Source organism: Neofelis nebulosa, chromosome 8 (genome assembly GCF_028018385.1).
Source record: "Neofelis nebulosa isolate mNeoNeb1 chromosome 8, mNeoNeb1.pri, whole genome shotgun sequence".
Classification (NCBI taxonomy): Eukaryota; Metazoa; Chordata; class Mammalia; order Carnivora; family Felidae; genus Neofelis; species Neofelis nebulosa.
This window is the reverse complement of record NC_080789.1, coordinates 124679655-124704481: the sequence shown is the minus strand read 5'-3', so window position 1 is coordinate 124704481 and position 24827 is coordinate 124679655. Positions and strand designations below refer to the sequence as shown.

Genomic DNA, 24827 nt, shown 5'->3' with positions numbered 1-24827 from the left:
TTCAATACTATTTGGGCCAAAGTTGAGGATTTACACCTCATACAGTTTAGGGCTCTTCACTGTACAGCTAGCTTGAAAACTAAGCTATCAGTCACCCTGGAAATTGGGGTGAAGGAATATGGATGGATTAGTATTCTCAAAAGTAGATGTGTTCAAAATAATGCTTCAACACTAGATCTGTATTATCAGCTTTGTATGCAAATCTCAACCTATTATTTAAAACCTTAAAACTGCCATCTTTTATGAATGCTCAGCCCCTTGCAACGCAAAATAATGGTGATAAAATTGTGTGTATATACACAAACACACATATAAATGCATGAATATATATATATATATATATTTATATATTTATATATATATACACATACGTTTTCATTTTTTTTTTACAAATACCTCTTATAAGAGATTATTCGATATAGTAGTTCACTTGGTTTGCAATATCATCTATCTTGCCAATGTATATCTTAAAATTATTTGACCTCTTGAAAAAGCTTAAAGATCATCTCTTCTGGGATCTTAGCCATTTCTACAATCTGGTTTCAGCCTTGTTTTCTAAGTTTGTCTGTGCTGCCTCCTTACACAAACTTCCCAGTGAAAGGCAAACCGCTTTGCTCACTGTTCCAATGCCAAACTTACTGATGCCCCATTTATAGATCTAATCTCACTCTGCTGAATGGGTTTTTACTGGACACATGAAAATTTAAAACATTTCAAGACTCTACTCTTTCAGTCTTTATATACTTCCATGCACTAAAGGAATCTCTTATTTTTATAATGCTTATCTGTACCAATGAAGCCTGGACTTATGGCATTTCTCTTGTTATTATTTTGAGCTGTTAACTGCTTTCTATTTTCATTTTGCTTTCGTTGCTGTGTATGTCCTGATCACTCTTTCTAAAAAGTGTCCCCTGTACTCTCCAGTTAAAGGGCTAAGCATAGTCTCACATGTAGCACCAGCTCAATAATAATATTTATTAGTGGGAATTGATGTTCTAGTACCTCAGGAAAGATGACTCAATGAAAAGCATCACTTTAATTTTAATTTTCATTCATTTTTTAAAAAAAATTTTTAATGTTTATTTTTTGAGAAAGAGAGACAGAGTGTGAGCGGGGGAGGGGCAGAGAAAGAGGGAGACAGAATCTGAAGCAGGCTCCAGGCTCTGAGCTATCAGCACAGAGCCTGATGCGGGCCTTGAACTCATAAGCTGTGAGATCATGACGTGAGCCGAAGTCAGACGCTTAACTGACTGAGCCACCCAGGCACCCCATCACTTTAATTTTCAGAGCTGGTATTTTTAGTCAGTAGAAAGACACACTCTTAAAAGCATCATTTTATGTCCAACTTGAAAATTAAGTTTGATAGACAATTGTCAAACTGTATCAGTAACCTATGATAACTCAACAGTTCCAGCCCATAAAAATACTTGAAGAAAGAAAAGAAATCGTGATGATACTGACAAAATCTGCAAGACCCGTCCATGAGGATATTTATTCCCAAGTGTTCTAAGCTATCAATTTAGCTGGAGAAGTTTAAACTTAACTGTCTTTGTTTCAGTAGAAGTGACTTCCCAGGTAAATCCTTTCTTGAAATTGTCACAGCAGGTTTAGATTAAAATGTTCAAATAAGGTATTATGCATGACACTACTAGATAAGTCGAGAAAAGCACAGCCATTCTTGTTGGACTTGGATTAAGTTTGTTAATATCATTATTATTTAGTACTTTCCAAATCTATCCAGAACTCCTGGTGAGATGGTGCAATGGGTTCATGCTTCAACATTCCCTCTATTCCAAACACAGAGCAATGCTAGATAGAACAGCTGGCACATAAAAAGGCTCAGAGGCATGACAGACACCAGCATGGGACAAAACTGGAGTAGAACCAGAGAGCAGAGATCAGGACTGAAACCTAGGCCTGCTGGTTGCCAGGTTCTTGAGCAAACAGGAGACAAGAGACGCCTGATGGCAGCCTGGAGTGAAGGGCTCTGATTCAGCTCTAACTTGTAAAAAAAAAAAAAAAAAAAAGCCTAAACATTATGACTGCTTTAGGAAATTGTAGTCCTAATGAGTAAATGAGAGAGGAAGACAGAAATACAGTTTCAGGACTAAGAGTAGCATCCAGGGGAGGTTGAGTACTTGGCAGGACTAGATTGCTATTGAAGGATCAGCCCTCTTGATCACCATCAGTGAAGTCATCTTTCTGAAGCAACCCAAATGTGAAGAGCAAGACCTGTTCTTGTCTCTTGAAGTCAGGCTGACAAGAGACTCTGGAATGAGCCCAATGCACCATGCTATAAAGGCACATAGTCACACTACATTGAGCTGCAGTGACCTACGTCATGTACCCAGTGACTATCCATGACGTCCAATCTGGAAATTGATAAACATTCAAACAAGTAATGGTTGCTGTCATTTCAGTTGCACATAACGTTAGGGACATTAAGGGAGCAATAGAAGCACAGAGAACTCTGCCTTGGAGTAAAAATTTAGTCTAAAAACAATTCAGACTACATAGTGTGCACAGTGTAGTGTATACATACATACCTGTATGATACTGCAGGATGCACAGCTGGGAAATGATTCTATCAAAAACTTCTTTTTGAAGAAGCAAAAACAACTGTAATATATAATTTAAACAGGGGACTAGAAAGACGAAGGGTGATGCAATAAACTGTCTTATTATTTCATTAGAAGAAATTCATTTAAAAAATGGTTATTGTTCTTCTTCTTGCAGCCAATAAGAGCTGTTCTGATGGCGCGTTGAGGTGTCCCTCCTTGAACAGCTGTATCCCAGTGCACGAGCGCTGTGATGGTTTTGCCAGCTGCACGGATTTCCAGCTTGATGAGTCCAGCTGCTCAGGTATTCTATTTCCAGTAAAATATTCTTTACAATATAAGCCATTAACTTAACCTTGTAGATGATGCAACTATTAAAACCTGAAATTCTAAATAATTGCAAGCATGGGATAACTGAATTCCTAGTATTGGTTGGGGGCAGGAAGGATATTAACATGGCTATACGTATAAAAACTTGTATAATATAATGGACTCATGGTTACTCTATATAAACAATGTCTCCAAGTAAAGAAAAATCACACCCTTAATTTTAATTCAATATAACTTAAAGTTATTGGTATTTGATAGTCCCTTTGATGTGAATTGCTTGATTTCTGAAATAAGGAAGCACAATCTAACATGTTAATTTTTTTCATTGTAATTTTTCCCACTTCATTAAGAGCCATCCTTTTGTATGATCTAGTCATGATTAAAAAGCCAATTTATTAAGCTTTAGACTGACTTTTAAACATTTTTCTCTCATGACTCTGGAATATTTATAAGAGTTGGTAATGGATGTTTGTGATTATACTTTTATCAAAACTGCTTTTAAATTCTCTAATTTATTGTAGTCCATTGTTAACATCTCTCCTTAGTAATTGAATTTTTATTTCATGCAGGAGGCACAAAATAATAGATAGGGTCAATATAAATCTCTCACAACTAATAGGTAATATAAATTGGTAACAAAAGATATATTCAATCGTATTTTCTAAACAAATTGGAGATATTTAATATCGAAACTAGGTGAGAATATATTCTTCATATCTTTCAAGAGAGAAGACTATTATAAGTGACAAAAACATGGTAATTACAATCAAATCACAGTGCAAAAAAAATCTTATTTTTTTGTACTGCTGAAATGAATACTCACAGAGCACTGAATTTTATGACTACAAAAGGAAATCAAGAAGCAAGCAAATCTGGTCCCATAAAATATGCAAAGATAAATGCTCTTTGCCATTATTTCTGTACCAGGCATGCTTTTCTATCAGATTGATGCCCAAAAGGAAACGCTTTCAGTTTCTTTTCAGAGTAAGAAAGATACTAATGAGTTTCATTCTTTGAAACTATTAAGAAAAAGCACTGATGTCCAGCATCCAAATTTATTTTCATAAAGATGGGGTTTTGTTCAGCGGAGTCCTCTAGGAGAACAAATATATCATACCATGATATGGTTTATTGTCTGATTTTACCTATTCCACCTTTAAAAATGTGGCCAGAAAAACAGAAGAGTGACTAGCCTTCCTGAGTGATCGACAACCTCTAGGTAATAACAGAGAACACATTCTGGCTGCCCCATCTATTTTAGTCATTCACCAGTTCACTCACACAGTTCATTTACAAAGTATGGGTCATACTGCCCCAGGTACTGGGTTATAGTAATATGAAGAACTAATGAAACACTTTTCAGAAATAAAATCCACATTATATTTTTTGTTCTCTATTTATATTGTATGTACTTCTTAGTTTGCCAAACTAACATGATGAAGTCAACACTTCTGTGTTTAAGAAGGCGTCTAAGCTTAATCCATGCTAAAATGCCCATGACGCCTTCCTCTTTCTTTTCAAACATTATATCCCTTTATGGTCAGCATTTCACAGACTTTATAAGACCAATCCTGACAGCGTCCAGTAACATCTCTGGTCACACAGCAGGTGGTGAGCATCTGGTCTCCCCTCACCTGAGGTTTAAGTCATTAACAGTAACATTGACCTCAGACTCTGCGTAGGTGTTTCAGGTTAAGTAGATTTCAACAAGGCCTGTGTGTCCCCAAGTTATGTTAGAAAGGCATATTATTTTCAAGTTTTGGTTGCTTATGCAACAGAAAATTATTGAGCAGGATGTGTCTGGCCTCATTTAAATAGGGAGTCACTTTCCAGTCATCTGCAGTAATAGAGGTTAATGAAAGTTATGTTAAGGTGATACTACAACTATGATAACTGTCCATTTGAAGGAGAATTAGGAAAAGGCATTAAAAATATAAACTTGTAGGATTGGGTATTATGAATGCAATACAACAACAACAACAACAACATGATAATAATAATGCCTAAAACCGTTTCAGAAGGTTTTTTAAAATTTTTTTCTATCAAGTTTTTTTTTTTATTTTAATTCCAGTATAGTCAACATACATTGTTATATTAGTTTCAGGTGTACAATATGGTGATTCAACAGTTCCATATATCACTCAGTGCTCATCATGGTTAACTGTACTCTTTCATTCCCATCTTGTTTCACCCAACTTGTTTCACCCACCCCCCCCCCGACCTCCCCTCTGATATGCTCTATTTTAAATGGGTACCCTCAGTTAAAATTATTTTTTTTTCAACAAGAACATTTTTGTACTTGGAGCATACACCAAACCAAAATAAAAACTTCTCATGTAAAGTACTATGGAGCTATTCCAAATTTCTAAACCATAGTTAATCTTCCCTGCAGTCCCTGTGCTGGGATTTCAAGATAAAGAGAACAGTCTCTGCCCACTGGGAATTTGGTTTCCTGCACCAAAACATTTGGTTTTCTGGAAGACTCTTAGATCCGTACAGCTCCTGAAACTATGCAAGTTATTGTGTATGCATGTATTTAATCCATGACAGTGCATAAATACCTTACGATTCAGAGAGGTTTATGATCATAATATCGGGAACAGTAAGGGGTTATAGAAATTCTGAACTGAATAGCATCAGATCATTTGAAATGTTTAGACTAACAGGCTTTGGAGTTAGAGGACTGGAATTCAGTTCACTATTAGCTGTCCCCTTGCTGTTCACTTGAGCAAGTCATATTATTTACCATTTTACTTTTATGTAAAAAAGGGTATATATGGGATATATCACATAATGCTATGAGGACTGAATGAGGTAATGGCAGTACAAGTCTTAGGACAGTCTTGACACAGAGCAGGTCTTCAGTAAATGGAGTGGTAATGGTGTTCCTGATGGTAGAAGGAGAAAAGGAAAAGATGGAGAGAGCAATGGTAATGGAAATTAGGTTTCATGGGCAATTTAAAGAACTTCCAAATATAGAGAACTGGGTGAGAACGATTATTTAATGTGTTATGCATACCATTCAATAGTATAGAAATATTATAAATACACTTCATTTTAGCCTCTCAGCAGCCCTGGAAGGCAAGGTGATACAATCCTCACTTTAAATATATAAAACTTTATACTTGAAGTACCTAGCCCAAAGTTCCATAACACATTAACTGAGCAAGGTATCAATGAGGGAAAACCAGGATTCATGTGACTATCAGTCTTCTCAGCAATCCACAATACAATAGCTGTCACTTCCTGGGTTCCATATACACTGAAAGAGACACCCCCCCACACACACACACACACAAAGATAGGTGTCCAATTTCTATGTTTTCCTGCTTTTCCAGAGTGATACACCAGAGTGGAATTGAACTTGAATTCTTTACAGAATGCTATTTCTATGCAGTCAGTTGAATCATATTGGCCTCCAGATACATGGTCATAATAACCAATACAAGAGGGTACAAGGCAGTGAGACACTGACGTGGCTAAAGAGCCTGGGAACCTATACTGATTCTAATATCAACCCCGTAGATCCCTACTTCCCATTTGAAACTCTACTTATCTACTGGAAATATTACATCTCTTCATTGCTAACTACTCATATGTATCTCCTTCCTCCATTTTATCTGTTCTCTACTTTGAATTGTTCTGAGTAAATTAAAGGTGATATTACATTGTACTGTGCCTTTCCATCTTATGGACAAAGAACCTGGGTTTAAGCAGAAACTGGAAAGAACTTCTTGTAGAGGTAATCTACAAATTGTCTGACCTCCAAAACACCAAGCATTATTCCTTGTTCTGGCCAATGCATGTGTTTTTTTCCACTGTGTTCTATTATCTGGTGTAAGAGGTTATATATGTAAATTTCCACAGAATTATTTTGATGTAAAGCAAGCCTCTGTTTTACTCTCAGCAGTCAAAGTAAATATTAATGACCCCAGGAAAAAAAATGTGCAGCTGTGTGTATTTTGATGTTCTGCAGTTTCAGACACTCTACTGGTTTTTCTTCAAAAAAAGCAAAGCCCTTATGTGAGGAAGACTAAAATTGTACTTAAGACCAAACATGAGCATAAAATGGTTTATCTAAAAGGTTTGTAGATATTTATGCTTTATCATCCTAGTGGGCTATTTTTAGTCAAACCAGCTAATTTCTTGTTTATGAAGGAAATTTCACATCTGTTCTGTTCAGTAGAGCATGCCCCGGAAGCCTGAGGGATGTAGCTGTATTCCCATATTTAATACCACACTCTCCTGTTGTAATTAGTTAAATAGGGAAGAGTAAGGGAAGGCAAGATGAGATACACAGTTGACTCTTGAGCAACACAGGGTTGAACTGTGTGGGTCTACTTATGCATAGATTTTTTACAGTCCTGTAAATGTAATTTCTCTTCCTTATGGTTTTCCTGATAACATTTTATCTAGCTTACTTTATTGCAGTAATGCAGTATATGATACATTTAACATACTAAATATGTGTTCCCTACCTATCTGTTAAGGCTTCCAGTTCACAGTAGGCTATTAGTAGTTAAGTTTGGGGGGAATCAGTAGTTATATATGGATTTTAAAATTTTTTAATGGTTATTTATTTTTGAGAGAGAGAAAGGGAGAGAGACAGAGTGAGAGCAGGGGAGAGGCAGAGAGAGAAAGACAGAGCAACTGAAGCAGGCTACAGGCCCTGGGCTGTCATCACCGAGCCTGACACGGGGCTATAATTCATGAACCGCGAGATCATGACCTGAGCAGAAGTCGGACGCTTAACTGACTGAGCCACCCAGGAGCCCCAGTTATATGTAGATTTTTAACTGTGTGAGGGTCAATGCTCCAAACCCCCTCATTGTTCAGGGGCCAACTGTGTACCCCTGGAAAAGCAAATCACTGGAAACTTTTAAAAACAAAAAGGACACCAGACATATGGCATATTGTGAGTCTGTTCCCACACTGCAACCTCTCTGCTTCCTGATTTTTCCTCTTTCCTCCTGCCCCATCCATCCCCTTCTAATGTTCAATGACTGGCTCCACAATCTGATTCTCTATAGTTGACCTTCAGAGTTTTCCTCCACTGGATTATTTTCCTGTATAAAATTTCTGTTTCTTCTTATTACTTTTCTACTACTGTTCATAATCATCAGCCTTTCTCTGCCCAAGTAAATGGTTTCTCTCTCTGCTAAGGTTTGTATGCTCCTGTAAAGACAAACACTGTATCTTTGTAATGCCATGACACCTAAAAACATGATGCCAAGTGATTTGGGGAGAGGAGGGGGCAAGCCTGAAAGGCAGAGGAAGAAATCCGAGGCCTCAAATCCATGCCCTAGGCTGTGTTTTACCTGGAATTCATACCTGTAAATCGTATTGTCCAAGGAATACTTCCACTTTGATGTCCCCTTAGGCACTTCAAACACAAGTGTCTTTCCCTTTAAATTCTCCATTCCCCTAAAAAAAAAAAAACATTTCTCCATTCCCCACAAATCCCCCAATTCTGTGGCCCAGCCAGAAACTTGAACATCATTCTTGACTCCTCCAAATGATCACCAGGATGTTTCGATCTCAGCATTTCAATATCTCACAAATCCCCACAATTCTCAACTCCCTACCCCACCCCTTTCATTCAGGCAGCTATAATTTTTTAAAGGACTATTACAAAAACTCTTAACTGGGCTCCCAAATTTTAGTTTTAGCCCTTCTGTTAACTTTATATACTGGATCCAGAATTGTCTTTTTAAAGCGTGAAACATTCACTTCCTGTCTTAAAATTATGGCCCCCTAGGTTAAAGTTTAAACTCCTCACTGAGCCTATATGATCTGGCCCCTGTGTGTCTGTGACCTTCTCTCATACTTGCTTCACATTATCAGTCCAATCAGGCTGAACTTCCTTCAGTTCCTCAAACCCACCACACTCTCTTCTTGGGCCTCTGAGTCTTTATGCTTATCTTTACACGCACGCACACACACACACACACACACACACACACACACACCACCTACCTTCCCCAGATGAATGCCTGATTCTCTTCTGGAAAGCTTTTCTTTATTCCCCAGATTTGATTTAGGCGCTCTCCTTGGTATTTTCGTAAACCTTATTATATCCATCCCAAATTATATTACCTTTACTACTGTATTTTAATGCCCTCGTCACTTTTTTGCATTTTCCATGAAGCTGGAAGGCCAATGAGAGCAAAGACCACACTTGTATCTTTTTTTAGGTCGACATTGCCTAAAAACTATGAGCTGGCTGTTTCCAAACATTCTCAGCAACTCTATGAGATGGGTACTCTTTTTAACCCTGTTTGACAGAGAAGAACCAGAGGCATAGAGAAATTAACAATCTTAGCTGATATTACACAGCAAGTGAATTGAGTCGAGATTCTTACTCAGACAGTCTGTCTCTGGTGCCTGCAGCTTCAGCAACTATGTAAACTTCCTAGATTATTTAATGGTACATATCCAGTGCCTAGCCTAGTACCAGACATTAATAGGTGTTCAGGATCGGTGTGTTGGCTTACAAATTAAAGGAAGTGGAGGCTTCCATCGAGCATTAGAGTTAGGATAGCCCAGCTAGGGAAAAATGGTATCCTGCAAGAGAGAAGGTGTCAAAAAAGCCAAGGAGAGCGATATGGGGGGTAAGTGAGTAGAGAAAGTGATAGGTCTTTGTGGATCAGAATGGTTTGTTACAAAGAGACTGTAAAGAACCCTGAAGACCTAAAGGCACTAACCACTTCCAGAGTCATGACTATGGGACAATATCTACCTTCTTGTTAGTCTATAAGCAAACTACCTTTGAAAATAAATGTTCATGCTAACCTGGAAGTAGGGAATGATACAAGCAGCAAAGAGCAGGGCTGGGGCAGTGTCCGCCATGATGGTGGCTACTGTGTGGAACGGAAGACAATCAATGTTCCATTAAAGAACAAATTTCAGTATAATTACAAGTATGTCATGCAGACATGTTCTAAGTAAGTAGATTTTCCTTAATCCAGGGGAGAAGAAAAAAGTCTTCTCTTGTGGTCAATCACTCAGGCATGTGAAGAGAATGAACACATCAAGGGCAGCAAGGGCCACTGAACAAATTTGTGGGGTACAGGGAAGTAGTCTGGGAGAATTCTTGTGCTTGTAGCAAATGGGAAGAAATACTCTCAATGACTAGATTTAATGCAATAATTAACAGTAATATGTCCTCCTCCTTCCCAATAATATTTATAATTAACTGTTGTTTTTATGACGCTTCCTTTTAGAATGTCCATTGGGTTACTGCAGAAATGGTGGGAATTGTGTAGTGGAGAAGAATGGCCCTATGTGTCGGTAAGGAACATCATCTACTTTTTCTCCTACCAGTTATTGCCATTGGCTTACTTATTTTTTCTTGAAGCTGATACAATACATCATAATGAACATGAAGTTATTAAGGTAAACATAGTGGATAATGGCATCTTATGCACTTGTCTGTCTGAACAAAAGAAGGGAAGATATGAGTATATTTTAGAAAAAAAAATCAATTACTTAACATGATTTTGTATCTTAACATTTTGTATAGGACATAGTTTTAATAGTAGCCATTATTTCTTGTTTTTAATATTTATACGAGGCTATAAAAAGACTTTTTATATGGGTGTCATCCTATTTCAGATGAACTTAGTGTGTGTGTTTCCTGACTCCCCTTTTATTTTACATTTCATATTTCTCTTTTCTAACAACAAAGGATAAAATTAATTCATAAATAAGATCTTTTTCTAGTTTATGCAATGGATGTTTTTGAGCAGCTAAAGTTAAGGTACAGATAAGGAATATATTTGCATACTTAAGGCAAAAATAAACAAAAACAGTCCTTGTGATTTCTTTGGGGAATTATTTATATTGCATATCAAAGATTGCTTGATTTTTCCCTCACCCTTTAGGGAATTGTGCAAAACAGTTTCATAAATTCCAAAGGAAATGATGCATAGTCCATTATATTTGTGTTTATGACTTTTTAATCTAGCAGACCAATGGATATATTGCTCTGCTTATTAGACAACTGATTGTAGGTTGATACTCAAGTCATAACAAAACACATTGCAGTATCTGGAAAAGACTGATTAATAGTTGTTTAAATACTTACATCCGTCTGAGTCAACACTCATATTTTAGGAAAAGTTGTTTATCCCTTAAAAAAGCAAAAATCTCTACCAATTAAAACAACAAAAATTTTTTATGAGGAGGTAAGTTCAGACACTGCCTTAATATTGTTGACACTGAATTATTAGTGGGTTTCTGTAAGTGTTTTGTCTATTTCATTATGTAATTTGTTTTACATCTCCACAAAATTATACTTTCTCCTGTATCAGTTTCCATGGAAATTAACTTGTCACAAGCTGCATGTTGATGGAAGGACAGGATACATAGTACTAATTTCTAAATGTCTTCTGAAAGAAAGTGCGAATGATGCCATAAGTAATGTTTATTGAATGTCGGCTGAGTGGATACTGTTATTTAGTGTCAACTGTTTACAGTAAGGAGGTTTGCATTTTGGTCTCCTCTAGCCCAGATAGACAATAAAGTTCTCGACTGTAGCTAGTCTCAGCTGAGCAAGCAGAGTTTTGCATTCTTGGCAACATCCTCTTGTACTTAAATAAACTTTAAAACTTGAAATCCAGATGGTGACATCTGAAATGTGTTTCTCTCGCATGAGAAAACTCTAACGTAGGGGAGAAGATTCAATGGGAGGATTAAGAGGCAAAGGGACTAGAGGCAGGAAATCGATGCAGCAAAATGTAGAAAGAAATCCACCAATCACATATTTTAAAATCGTATTTTTGATAGTAAATAACACTTTTCAAATAGTGAAATAACTAATGACCATCACACAAACAAATGTGTGGAATTAGTGTTCTTTACAACATAGGTGTGAGAAATGACTTAAGGTTTTTTTTTCATATTATATGTAATATGGTAGTTTCTCCATCCAAACTCTAATAACATTAAAATTGTGAACTGCAAAAGTAACTATGTGTATATTGTAATAAATTTTGGAAGATGTTCAGTAGTGTATCAGGCAAAAGGCAGAATCCCCGATGTTTAAATCCTACTCATTAGTATTATGGTTTATATCCACTTGAATATGGTTTTCCTTTCACAAACACATGTACACGCATAAGCATGCATTTGTTTCTTGCAGAAATGTGAATTATACTTTACACATTCACTTTGCACCTTGTTTATGGGTTTTTTTTTTCTCTTCATAAAGTATTTTGCTGTTGTTGCACGTGGGTACATATGGCTCTAGATCTCTCACTTCCTGGCTGTGTAGTATTGGGCAAGTTTCTTAATCTCACTGTGTTTCAGCTTCTTCTTTGGCAAGTTGGAGAAAATAATAGCACCTGCCTCCTGGAGTAGTTGTGAAATTTAAAGGGGTTAATGTGTAAGATGCTCTGTACCATGCCTGACATACAAAAGATACTACAGGAATACTAGCCATCAGAACTATTATATAATTTTTAAAATTCTGTGTAGTATACAATGTGTAATATATAGGGTGTGTCATCATTTAAAAACCTCATGAATCCTATTAATGCTTGTTTAGTTCCAATATTAAGTATTTGCTTTCACAGATAACACCCATCCTTTGACTAATCCTTGCACAATTCTTTAAGCGTAACATATCTTACTGAAATGCAAAATAACAATGTAAATTATTTCTAATTGCATTTAGTACCAAATTCATTTCCAATTAAATGTCATATCCACGTCATTTGTCACACACAGGTGTTCTTTTTTGGATTTAAGGTTAAATGAGGATGGCTTTAGAATACAAAGTTTTAGAGTGAATATAGGGCATCATGGAAAGACGATGGCTTTATGTCAAACCCCTATCATTCCCAAAAGTGGGAATTCTAGATCTTTGTCATCCAGAGACATAAGGCCAGAAAACTCAAGCCCACCTCTCATCCGGGACATTGTGAATATAAGAACTTCATAGTCACAAAGAGGGGGCCTATCACCAAAGCCTCTGGATTTTCTCTTTGGATCTTGGGTGCCTTGAGAAAGACCTTCAGTTTTTACCTATGATCCTGGAGAAGAGACTTTTAAAAATACCATTTGGGATGCTAGAAGTTTATAATTATCCACAAGAGTAGAAACTACTAGATGAATCATGGTTTTCCATTTCTTGAGGAACACCAATAATGCGGCATGTTTGAGGGCTGAAGAAGCAAACCATGAACCAAAAGAGGGAAATTATCCCTCACCTGAGGAGGCTTGCTTATTACATTTTTTTGACATATCGATATGTTTGGAAAATAAACTGAGCTACGTAATATAAATTCTAAAGGATTAGAAAGATGTTACAAGGAAAGAAAAACAAAGAAAAAAAAGTAAGGTAGTTAGTGAAGGTAGGAAGAAAAATATTAAAGCTTGGGTTAATTTATAGACTTTGAAGACAACTTGTCTGCAGCCACCCTATCCCACTAGACTCTTTGCCCCTCCCTACTTGCATGCATGCTGTCTCTCTCTCTCTCTCTCTCTCTCAAAATAAATACATAAACTTTAAAAAAAAAGAAAAGGAAAGCAATGGAGTAACTCTCCTCTTGTTAAAGCAGTATGGTACAGGCACTTGAAAGCATTTAGAGGTGCGGAGTAGAAAATCTAGAAATATATTCAAGTGCGTATGAAAAGCTAATAAATAATAACAGTGGCATCTCAAATCATTGGACAGGATGGACTTTTTTGCAAGAAATGTTAGGGCAACAAGTTAGCTATTTAGAAAAGGTAAAATTAGAACCATACCTCACATCATACACACACAAAAATAATCTTCAGGTGGAGCAGAATGCAGGCTGAAACCACATATATACTAGAGAAATACATGGTTAAATTCTCTATATTCTGAATGTAAGAAAATGATTTTTTTCAATGGCTCAAGCCTAAATGCAATCAAAGGTAATATTGATACATTTGACTACATAAAAAATTTGACTAAAAAGAATTTTTTGCATTGTAAAAAATACCATAAGCAATATCAAAAGGCAAATGGCAATCTGAAAGAAAATACTTATGTCAGATATCTCAGGAAAAGGACAAATATCCCTAATACTTAAAGAACTATTTTAAGACCTGGGAAAAGACCAACCTTCATATTAAAAATTTGACAATTATTTTTGAAATACATAAAATGATGATCAAACATTTGAAAAAAATTCAACTCATAACAGCGAGGCACATTTAAATGGTACTAACATGCTTTTTTCTCACCTCTCTGACGAGTAACATATTCTGTGGGTAAGGATGTGAAAAAACAAGCATTTTGCCAGGAGAAGTGTAAATTGGTATAATTTCTATGGAGATGATTTTGGCAATATCTAAAAAAACTACATATCCATATACTTTTTGACTTAGCAATATCATTTCTAGAATTTATATTACTGGTACAGCTCCAACACTACAAGAATGTATGTCCACAGAACTACTCACTGTAGCATTTTTATAATTTCAAAATATTGGAAACAACCTAAATGCCCACGTATAGCAGAGTAGACCACATGATGGAGTCTAACTGGAATATGGAGTGGTTAAGGAGTGCTCTGTAAGCCAGCTGAAGAAAGGTATTGCCTGGGGCAGCATAAAGGAAAATGAAGAAATGTAGAATTGTTCCTGGAACTCTTCTGTGGTTCTTTCATTTGACTTAAATGTTAAAAATCTGGAGGGTATGTTATTGTTGACAATAATATGTCAGAACCTCTTAAGCATTTGTCATGCCTTTGGCCTTCACATAAACCTACAAGGTACATGACTGTGTACTAACTGAGCAGTAAAGGGAATGAGACTTGGAAATATCTAACAAAACTATAATTTTTGGAAAAAATATTTAAAAAGTGAAATTAAGTAATTTTCTCAGATACAAAAAGCAAGAAAATGATGGAGTTCAGATTCAAACCTAAGTCTTTTGCCAAAGTCTATACTCCTAGGTTATCACCCCCTGTGACATGTTTCCTCTTTGGAGATTTGATGTGATGGCTCCTGATTCTATGATTGCAAGATTCTATGAGTAGAGATATGAATCAAATGCTTAAAGAAAATCTAGGGGTGCCTGGGTGGCTCAGTCAGTTAAATGTCCAACTTCAGCTCAGGTCATGATCTCACAGTTTGTGAGTTTGAGTCCTGCGTCAGGCTGTGTGCTGATAGCTCAGAGCCTGGAGCCTGCTTCAGATTCTGTCCCTCTCTCTCTGTCCCTCCCCCACTCACTCATGTTCTCTCTCTCTCTCTCTCTCTCTCTCTGTCTCAAATATAAAATAAAACATTAAAAAAAATTTAAAAATCTAGAACTAAGCTTTATTTGTACTTGGCCGTTTGCTGCTTTTTAATACACTGTGCACTTTTATTCCTCTGAATGTTCATATTGTTCCTTTTTGCCCATTTTACACTTTCCCACCTGGACTACCTGAAAAAATTCCAGATTCATCTATCATGTCCAAACCTCCTCTCTAGAACTTTCCCTGAGCCCACATGCTTATGACTCATATCCTGTATGCCATGTAGAGATATGAATCTAAAAACATATGTACCTGAGTTTAAGTATGAATTCCATCCACCACTTACTAATGCCATGAATTTGAATAAATTACTTAACCTTTTTCTATGGAGAAAAAGGAAAATGACTATATACTAAGGAACTAACGTTCTCTGCCACAATGCAGCTATAAATTGAAAAGGGCTTCTATATTACTGAAATGTACAATTTGTAATTGTTTTATTTATTTAAGAACATTTTTAAAATGTTGTATCTAAGTGGGAAGCATTAGTAATCTTTTTGCTAATTTCTTATTTGACATCATCAAAATCATCTCCATAGCAACCAACAGTAGTTCTTTACGAGGTCAAAAACAGCACAAGGCATAAACATTTAAGATCATGGCCTCTGTTGTTATTTTTTCACACACAGTACTCAAGTGCTAAGGACTAACAAATATTCATAGTAAACTTGAATGTTTTGGAAATGAAAATCATAGCAAAATTTCAAAAAGTCTATTTAAAGAGGAGGACATTTAGCTGTCTTTTGTGCAATAAGCTTGAGAGGCCATGAGAGTGTATGTTTTTCAAATCCGACACAAGGAAGAAACAATTTCGTGGTTAAATATAAATTACCAAAATTGTCCCAAGAAGAGGAGATGTTAAAATTGAGTAGATTGAGTGACATAGTAGAAATTTTAAAAGTCAAAAGTGTAGTCCCTCTCTTCCAAAAAATTTAAATGTGTGTATCTATTTAAAAAACTCAAAGCAATTCTCTTAAAGCCAGGAGTAAGAACAAGAACAGTCTGCTAGCACTGGGATTCTTCTATTTGCTTAAGAGGTTTTAGCCAAAAGAACAAGCGCAAAGAAATAAGAGTTAAACGTATTGAAAAAGAAGCAACACAAATACTGTTGCATATTCTCACAGCCTAGGAGATTCAAGTAAATTAACTGTAATACTTTTAGAATGATATATTAAAAAAAAGGTTCAGAAAGATAGATGGATATATGAAAAGTATGCGAGACTAGGTAAATTTCCTTTTTACCAGTAGGGATGATGATTGAATAAGATAATTGGAAAAGAACTCAATTCTGAAATGGCAGCAATTATTATAATATATACAGGCCTACACTGAACAGTAAATGTTGAAGACCTACATCAAGAAGAGAGAAAAGCTCAGATGAAGGATGTCCAAAGACCTGATTCCATAGATAGGAAAAAGATATGGGTGAATTTACTCTCTAGAATTAGCAATATTCAGTAGTGTACAAATGACAACCAAAGAACATTCTCAGGGTTTTAGGTTTTTGCTTGTTTTTCAAATAGACCAGTGGATTTTAATGTTCGCCTGAAAACACAAATATAATATTTAAAGACAAAATTAAGAATTGGTATTTATTGTACTGGATAATTAAAGTTTGCTATAAAGTCATGGGTGATATATATTGGGGAGCCAGGACACAAAGACAAAGAGGATATTGCAACAGAATAAAGCTTCTGCAAATAGATTAATGTAGCTATGTGAAATTAGGATACAATAGGTAGCATTTCAGGTAGATGAGAATGGGTGGGTTGGACTAATAATCATTCATATTAGGACGACTGGTTAGCCATTTATTTAAAATAGAAATTATTATTGATATTTCATGTGAGGAATTAATCCCAGACTTAATAAAGGGATGAACAGGGAAAAAACTATAAAAAATTTTTAGAGAAAATACAGAATAAAGGACTCTTTCTAAATCCTGAAGTATGGAAGTCATTTTTAGGCTTACTAGCAGTCATAAAGGAAAAGATGAAGAGATTTGAAAATTTGACCACATGGACAATTCTTAAGCAGAAGGAAAACTGCAGTATGGTGAAAGATCATAAATCTTTTTAATAACACAATGTAACAGGCCACAAAAATATACATAAGGTATATACTATAGATAGGGATTCATTATTGTATTAATTATTTACTTATATGTAAAGTGTTCCCTCAAAACAATAAAAATTAGGTAATAGCTAGGCAAAGGTTATTCACAGAAGAAGGAATATAAATGGTCAATACATACCTGAAAAAAATTCAACCCTCATTAATAGGTAAGTACAAGGTAACCCTTGAAAATCCTAGTTTTACCTAAAGTGGCAAAAAAAAATAAGTTTAATAATATCCACTATTTATGAGAGTGTAGAAGCCCTGGCACTTTTATACATAGATTATGTGAATATAATCTGTATATTTAGGAAGCTAAATATACAACATTTAGGTAAAGAAATTTTTAGGAAAGACAAATGGAAATACCCATTCAAGATTTTAATATTCACAGTGTTTAACTCAGCAACCTCCATCCTAGGAATCTAGCCTGCCGACATACTTACACGAAATATGTACGTAAATGTGTTGAAATTGGTATTTTATGGTAGTGTTTTGAAACAAACTTCAGTGTTCAAAATAGTGTAATGGGATATGATAGAACCATTTTTTTTTAATGGAAAATAAAAATCCTGACATAGAAAAGTATCTACATTGTTAGGTGAAAAATGCAAATTCCAAAATAATATGCACTTTAAAATTCTATGGGGGAAGAAGATGAGTAAATGTGAGTGTAGAAAATGAAAAAAAAAAAAAAACGAGTCTAGCAGTGCGCACATCAAAGTATTAACAGTTGTAAGTGACCTCTCCAGAAGGAGATTAGCTTTGGGAGGGAGAGCAATTTCATATTTTAGCTTCTCCATTTTTATTTTAACCAATACTCCTTCTATAACTTAGAAATGCAGTTTTTTAAAAAGGCCTTAAAAACAGTTACAGTATTAAAAAAATAATAACATCGCTTACAGTAGAAGGCAGAGCCAACTGGCTGCTTTTCACAGTGTCTCCAAGATAAATGGGCCTGTCCCTTGGTTTTTTTCCCCTGTTGTCAGAAAGTATTACACACTTTCTGCCTCGTGCAGAGCCAAACAAGCCAGACAGACTAGGAATGTGATTGAAGATGAAGCAAATAACCCCTCTCACCAAGGCTCCCTCCCTGTCTCACTCCCAACGCTGGATCCTTCTCTCGTCACATATGCCAAAAGAGTCATGAAAATGAAAAGCACAGTAATACCTAATTTTCCCTCACTGCCCCTTTCCCAGAAAGAAAGCATTGTGACGTGTTTGTACACTTGAATTGTTTTTGGATTTTTCATGCCAGGCATACGTTTTCACAGCTGAAAACTGCATTGCTTTGACAATCTGATGTAAGTGCCTCTTGAATGACCTGTTGACTCATCCAGGGAGGGCATTCTGCAAGGACGGACATGGCCCAGATTTCGTTTACTGGTCATTGGTGACAAGGGATTTGTGATCCAGATATTTTCCAAAGTCTCTGGTATGACCTGACTGTTAAGTAGATATTTCTTTCCTCCTGGAAGAAAAGTGGTGGGTTATTTCTGGGGCAGTATCTAATGCCAAAGGACTTGCTTTAAAAGAGAGAACAAGAGATAGCTGTCTATATTATAAGGAGCAGGAACTTGAAAAACCGCCCCTAAAATAGCTGTATAGGAAAATGGTTCCTCTTCATCCACACAGTTTTCATTTGATCAGTTTTCCTAGCATGTGCACGACTATATTTTCATGGGATAGTTGATTGGAAATGGCATCTTTTCTTTCTTTGCTGTGCATGCTGTGTATGTGTGCTCTTGAATGGGAGAGTAAAGCACAGCCCAGTGGAGGTGCTCAGAGACCCGAGCCTGGAAGAATGCTGAGAAAAAGTCATTCCTCAGAACGGATTTCACAATTTCCCAAACCAGGCTCCCTAGTGGCACGGGAACTGCGGGCCATCCAGCTCTGCCCTGATCCTACATAGCTTTTCTTCCTGCTCAGCCAGCATGAGTTTAACTATGTCAGAGTAGAATCTTTTGTGCTGTTGCTAGGTGGCTGATCTCTGCCTTACAGAAGCAAAATCTAGCAAATGAGGTAGAACTTTTTGAACCTATCCCTCTTACTAGTGAAATGTTGACAGATCTAAGTAGTTCAATGCATTTTAATTTTGAAACCCCCGTGGGACTTTTCTTACCCTCTGAAAGCCCTAGTTTATGTTTGCCATTGCCTTAATCTGCTGTTCGTCTATACCTCTGAGATGTAGGGCATCTCTTTGTTTTCTTCATAGACTTAGTTTATTTTCCTTTTTTTCATGAGGAGGAAGAAGGAGGTAATGGAAACTGTTTATGTCTTCAAGTTTAAGATTAAATTATGACTATTCATGATCAGTGGCTAGATTTTATATGATCTCTCCATCTATAGGTCCATATTATCCTTCTGTTTACTATGTACTGAAAAATAAAGAATTTTGAGAGACACATATACAAAAATCGGAAAATTTAACACACGATATAGAAAAATAATTGTCTAGAGATTACAGTGGTAGTGTTGATAGAACTTGTACTTGCCTTTTCATTCTCTATGTGTAGAGGCAATAACTGAACACACAAATGCATTGTAGCAAATGCCACAAGAGCAGCAAAAAACAAAAAGATAAAACGAGAGAACACGCATTTTGGTATTGAACAAAGAGAAATGCATACCTTTTGAATTTACGGCTCCAGGATCCAGAATAAAACACATAAGATCACTTCACAGCCAATCTTTTCATTTTAGGGTTCCCACCATCTAACAATGCGGAGAACTAAAAGGGCATGCTTGCTGCACATATACATGGAGAATTCTAATTTTGGAATAAATATCTTCTAATAATTGCATTTTTCATTTTGTAGATAAAAAATAAAAAGCACCATTTTCTTGTTAGAGTGTCGGACTGAGAATGTGTTTAGTTTGAAAACAGATTTCAATATGGGAAATAAGGCTTTACATATATTATTCTTTTCCACTCTGTAGGAATTAAAAGCGATATTATAAGAATTTTCTCTGTAACAAGGTAAATTATAATGCATTATGTTTTCCTGTTATGCATTTTATGATGCTGAGGGAATACAAGCTATATACATAAAAAGGTGTACGTTGATAAACAGTGTATGTTATATTATTTTTAGAATATATTGCTTACCAGGATAGATCACCCTAGTGAACACATATGTATTCATATTGACAAGTATTTTGCCAAGTTCCTTTGTTTTTTTTAATGGTAAAACATCACAATATATAAATCTTAGTCATTGAAAACCAGTTTATGAAATACTGTGTGGTGCAAGGAAAGGAAGAATAGGCTTGGAATTACAAGTTCTGCCTTGACTACACTTAATACTTACATAGCAGTGTCAGTCAGGGACCCACCAGAAGAGATCATTCATCCCAGATGGCTAACATAACAAAACTTTGAAGAATACTTACTTTAATGAAGGTACAGGAAAGATTGAAGTAATGACAAGGGATGTTGGGACTCCAAGAGACTGGCAGCAGGAGAAAGCCAAAATTGGAGGGCCAAGGGGTAGATCATGGATTACCAGTTCCCAGTGAGAGCTGGAACTGTGTGTGGGGGAGGAAGGGGGTGTGGGTGTGTGTGCGGGTGGTGGGGGCAGTGCCGAAGGAGGAAGGGTAGTTGGGGAAGATGCTGCACTGCCCTGGCAGAGAAGCTGAAGGAAACAGACAAAACGTACTCAAATTTTCTCTTGTTCTACCATCCAGACTCCAGTTTCTGTCCTCCATCGGCTAAACCCAAAAGAAAGGCAACAAGGAAACAGAGATAAGGATGCACCCTGAGCAATTTTCTCCCAGGCCACAGATTAAAGCATAGAAAGGGGTCTGAGGCAGCAGACAGACCTTGGCAATTCTCCGAACCTCTCTGTATGTGTATCAGTTAGAAAGCCCATTCAGCTTCTAGTAAAAGATACCTGGCTATAGTGAAATTAAAACCTAAGGAAAATTATTTTTCTTACAAAAATTCTAGAGATAAATGATTACTGGCATCATTTCACCTGTTCAAAGATGCCAAAAGCAAATCTGTGATTCTCTTGACCTTGGAGCCTAGGCCTGGTACTCTATCATAGCCCCTTCCTAGACAACTCAAAAAAAAAAAAAAAAAAAGAAAGAAAAAAGAAAAACGGCAGAAAGGAAAAAGGAGCTTAACCAGAATCTCACATGACAATTTCCACATATATCTCATTTTCCTAAGAAATGTACTGCGACAGATTTTTCGGTGGAAGTTTGGATTAAGAGGTAAAGATCAGTAAGAATATCAAATTATAAGAGGCTGATTTTTGGACACCTTGTGCAACACTGAGGTTATTAAAAATGTTTAGAGAGGACTTTCGAGGGAGTTGATTTATGAAGCTTTTTTGGCCATACTGAGTCCCACCCTATTCCTCAAGGAACAGCACAGTGAGATTGGCTTCAAAGAGACCTCTCAGAGAGCACTGATTTAGTTCCCTTAGTCATAAGAGCTCATGGGACTAGTGTTTGTCATACACCCGAGGTACCTAGAGGTACTTGGTGGTGGCTATTGCCTTATAATGGCAGGCAGTGAAACAGTAGCCGGGGCATTGGAAAACAACTGTATGCCTTCCCTAGAAGTAGGTCAAAAGTGCACAAATCCTGGAGACAGAATTCTACTCAGTAATGTTACTCTGACACACAAAACAAAACAAGACAAAACAAAACAAAACAAAACAAAACAAAACATGTTTCCCCAGAGTGGTTTTGCCAGAAGATGAGGGAACCTGAAAGTAATGGGACAAAATAGCTTTCTGAAAAATGCACAGATTCTTTAAAAGCTTGGTAGGCCCAGAGAACTGGAAGCACAGCCCAAGGAAGGATGCTTTTTATCTGCTTCCCAGACTGCAGTGCCAGATGAACCAAAGCAGTTGAGGGAGAAGGAAAATGCCAACTCAACCTGCTCCCAAATTTTGGCAACCCTCCAGCCTCCTGGCTGGCTCCTGCTAAGAGAATGGAAGAAATACAACTTTAAGTTTAGGGTTTTGATTATTAGAGAACATTGAGCATTTAAATTGCCAACATGATGGTTTTATCACTTAAAGTGACCATCACATTACTAATTTACCTAAACCGAGCAGGAGAGTCGTGAGGTCTATTAGTATTTTGATGTATATGTAGATTTGAAGACTATGGAAGACAAAGTGGGTTTTATTTTTACTATACTCCAAAATCCATGCTTATTTAAGATGCAGGTTTAATAATTTTTCAGCTAGGAGTTTTTCAGGGTTCTTCTGGTGAGGAAGAAGGAGAAAATGGATATGGCTAGGTAGCAAGAAGTCTCTTAAATAGAACTCATCTACAAATGGAGCAGGATGAACTAGACAGGGGACCTCAAATATGACTGCACAGCTATAAAAAAATTGATGAAATAAAAAAGTAAACTATAAAAATTTACTAAGAACAGTTTGATTCCAGAGACCTGATTGGACAATGGACAACAACCTAAGAAAGGTAACCTAAAACAACTCCATGGCAAGAATCATGAGAGAAAACTCCAATGCGAGATGAGCCCCCAAAGTGAAGCTGAAAGGCAGTAAGAAAATCTAATGATAGAATAGACAGTAAGCAAAATCAAATACTAGGAAATATACTCCTGGTAAAATAAAAAGAAAAATACAATTTAAAATATGTTTAAAATAGATATGTTAAAAGTTCTCAAAAATCTAAAGAAAGGAATACAATCCATAAAATGCAAAATAAGTTTTTTAAGTAATTAGGAATCTATGATTTTTTTTTAAAAATTGGACCAAAAAGTAGTCATGGAAATTAAAAATAAAATCTAATTCTAAGTTGAACACAGTTAAAGGGAGAATTTATAATGGTAAGGTATTTTAAAACAATTACTCAGAATATAACACAGAAAGACAAAAAGTAAACATATGAAATAATTTTTAAATATATAAAGAAATATAAAGGACAGATTAATGAACTTTAGTAATGCCACAATAATATCTTAAAACAGAAAATAGAATATTAGAAAAGCAATACTGAAAGAATAAAGTAGCTAAGAATATTTCTGATTTAATGAAATCATGAATTCAAATTTAGCACATAAAATGCTACACACACATGTGCATGCAAAACAAAGCAAAAAACTAAAATCCACACCTTAATGTGGCATGAAAAAGTTGTAGGACATCATGAGAAAGGGAATATTTGAAAAGTATTCAGAAGAAAATCTACATAGTACTGATGAAGTTTTAGCAAGTAAACTGATCATGGAATTCTCTCAGGAATATAGACATCAGATGATAACAGAGAACGCTAAAGGAACATAATTGTCAAACTAGAATTTTACACCTGAGTAAATTGAGATAAAAAACGCTCTCCATCATAAAGAGATTAGGAATATTTACTACACATAGACTTTCCAATAAAAGAAATAATTCCTCGAGCATCTGGGTGGCTCAGCTGGTTTGAGCAACTGACTCTTGATTTTGGCTCAGGTCATGATCCCAGGGTAGTGGAATTGAGCCCTGCGTCGGGCTCTATGCTGAGTGTGGAACCTGCTTGGGATTCTCTCTCTTGCTCCCTGTAGCCCTTTCCCCAACTCACACACTCTCTCTCTAAAATAAATAAGGTGGAAAAATTATTTTGTAAAAAATAAATAATTCCTTGAGAACTACTTGAGCAAAATGAAATGTTTAGCCCAAAGTGAAAGTGAGGATGTACAAAACAGTGATGATTAAAGAAACTGGTAAAGTCTTCTATATACTTATTAACTATTAACTCTAAAAATAATAACCCATTTTTAAAATTTGTTTTAAAAAGGCAGAACTAAAATCTAGAAAGGAATAGCATGAAAAAGAGGACAGAGTTGAGTTCAGAGTGTAGTTACATGTGCTACAATTGCTTTTTCCTTTCAGAAGATAGACATTCCAAAATTAGAATCTGAGAAATATTATATTTACATAACATTTATAAACATATTATAAATACATTTTTCATTTTTATTGCAGTAAAATATGTATAACATTAAATGTACATTTTACAATTTGTAAGTGTAGAGTTAGGGACTATTAAGTATATTCACACTGTTGTGCAACCATCACCACCATTCATTTCCAGAACACTTTTTATTTTGTAATACTGAAACTCCCACTCATTAAAAAATAACTCCCCACCCTACTGCCAGCCTTTGGCAACCACCTTCTACTTCGCCTCCTATAAATGTAACTACTCGAAGCACTTTATGTAAATGGAATCATATAGTATTTGTACTTCTGTGATTGTCTTATTTCACTAAGTATAATGCCTCAAGGTCCATCCTTGTCATTGCATGCATCCAAATTCCCTTCCTCTTTAAGGCTAAATGATATTCTCATACACCTACCACGATTTCATTTATCCAATCCTCCATCAGTGGACACTGCTGGTGCTTACACCTTTTGGTAATATTGCCATGAACGTGGCTGTAAAATATCTTTTCAAGTCCCTGGTTTCAAATGTATGAATATATTTTAAACCTTAAAGATTACCACCAAAGAATAAAAATAAAACGTATAATTTCCAATATTAGCAGAAGAAAAGGAAAGGAAAAAAATAGCCTACCAGCCAG

General features: G+C 36.0%; 1 protein-coding gene across 3 annotated transcripts in view; it reads left to right on the top strand.

Moving 5' to 3' along the window:
- MALRD1 (MAM and LDL receptor class A domain containing 1) overlaps nucleotides 1-24827 on the top strand; it is an 824069-nt gene that overhangs the window by 673630 nt on the left and 125612 nt on the right. For all 3 annotated transcript variants that reach the window (XM_058681758.1, XM_058681759.1, XM_058681757.1), the window contains 2 exons: nucleotides 2737-2862; nucleotides 10112-10178. In XM_058681758.1, the coding sequence (XP_058537741.1) occupies nucleotides 2737-2862; nucleotides 10112-10178 (193 nt within the window). The remainder of the gene's footprint in view (nucleotides 1-2736; nucleotides 2863-10111; nucleotides 10179-24827) is intronic.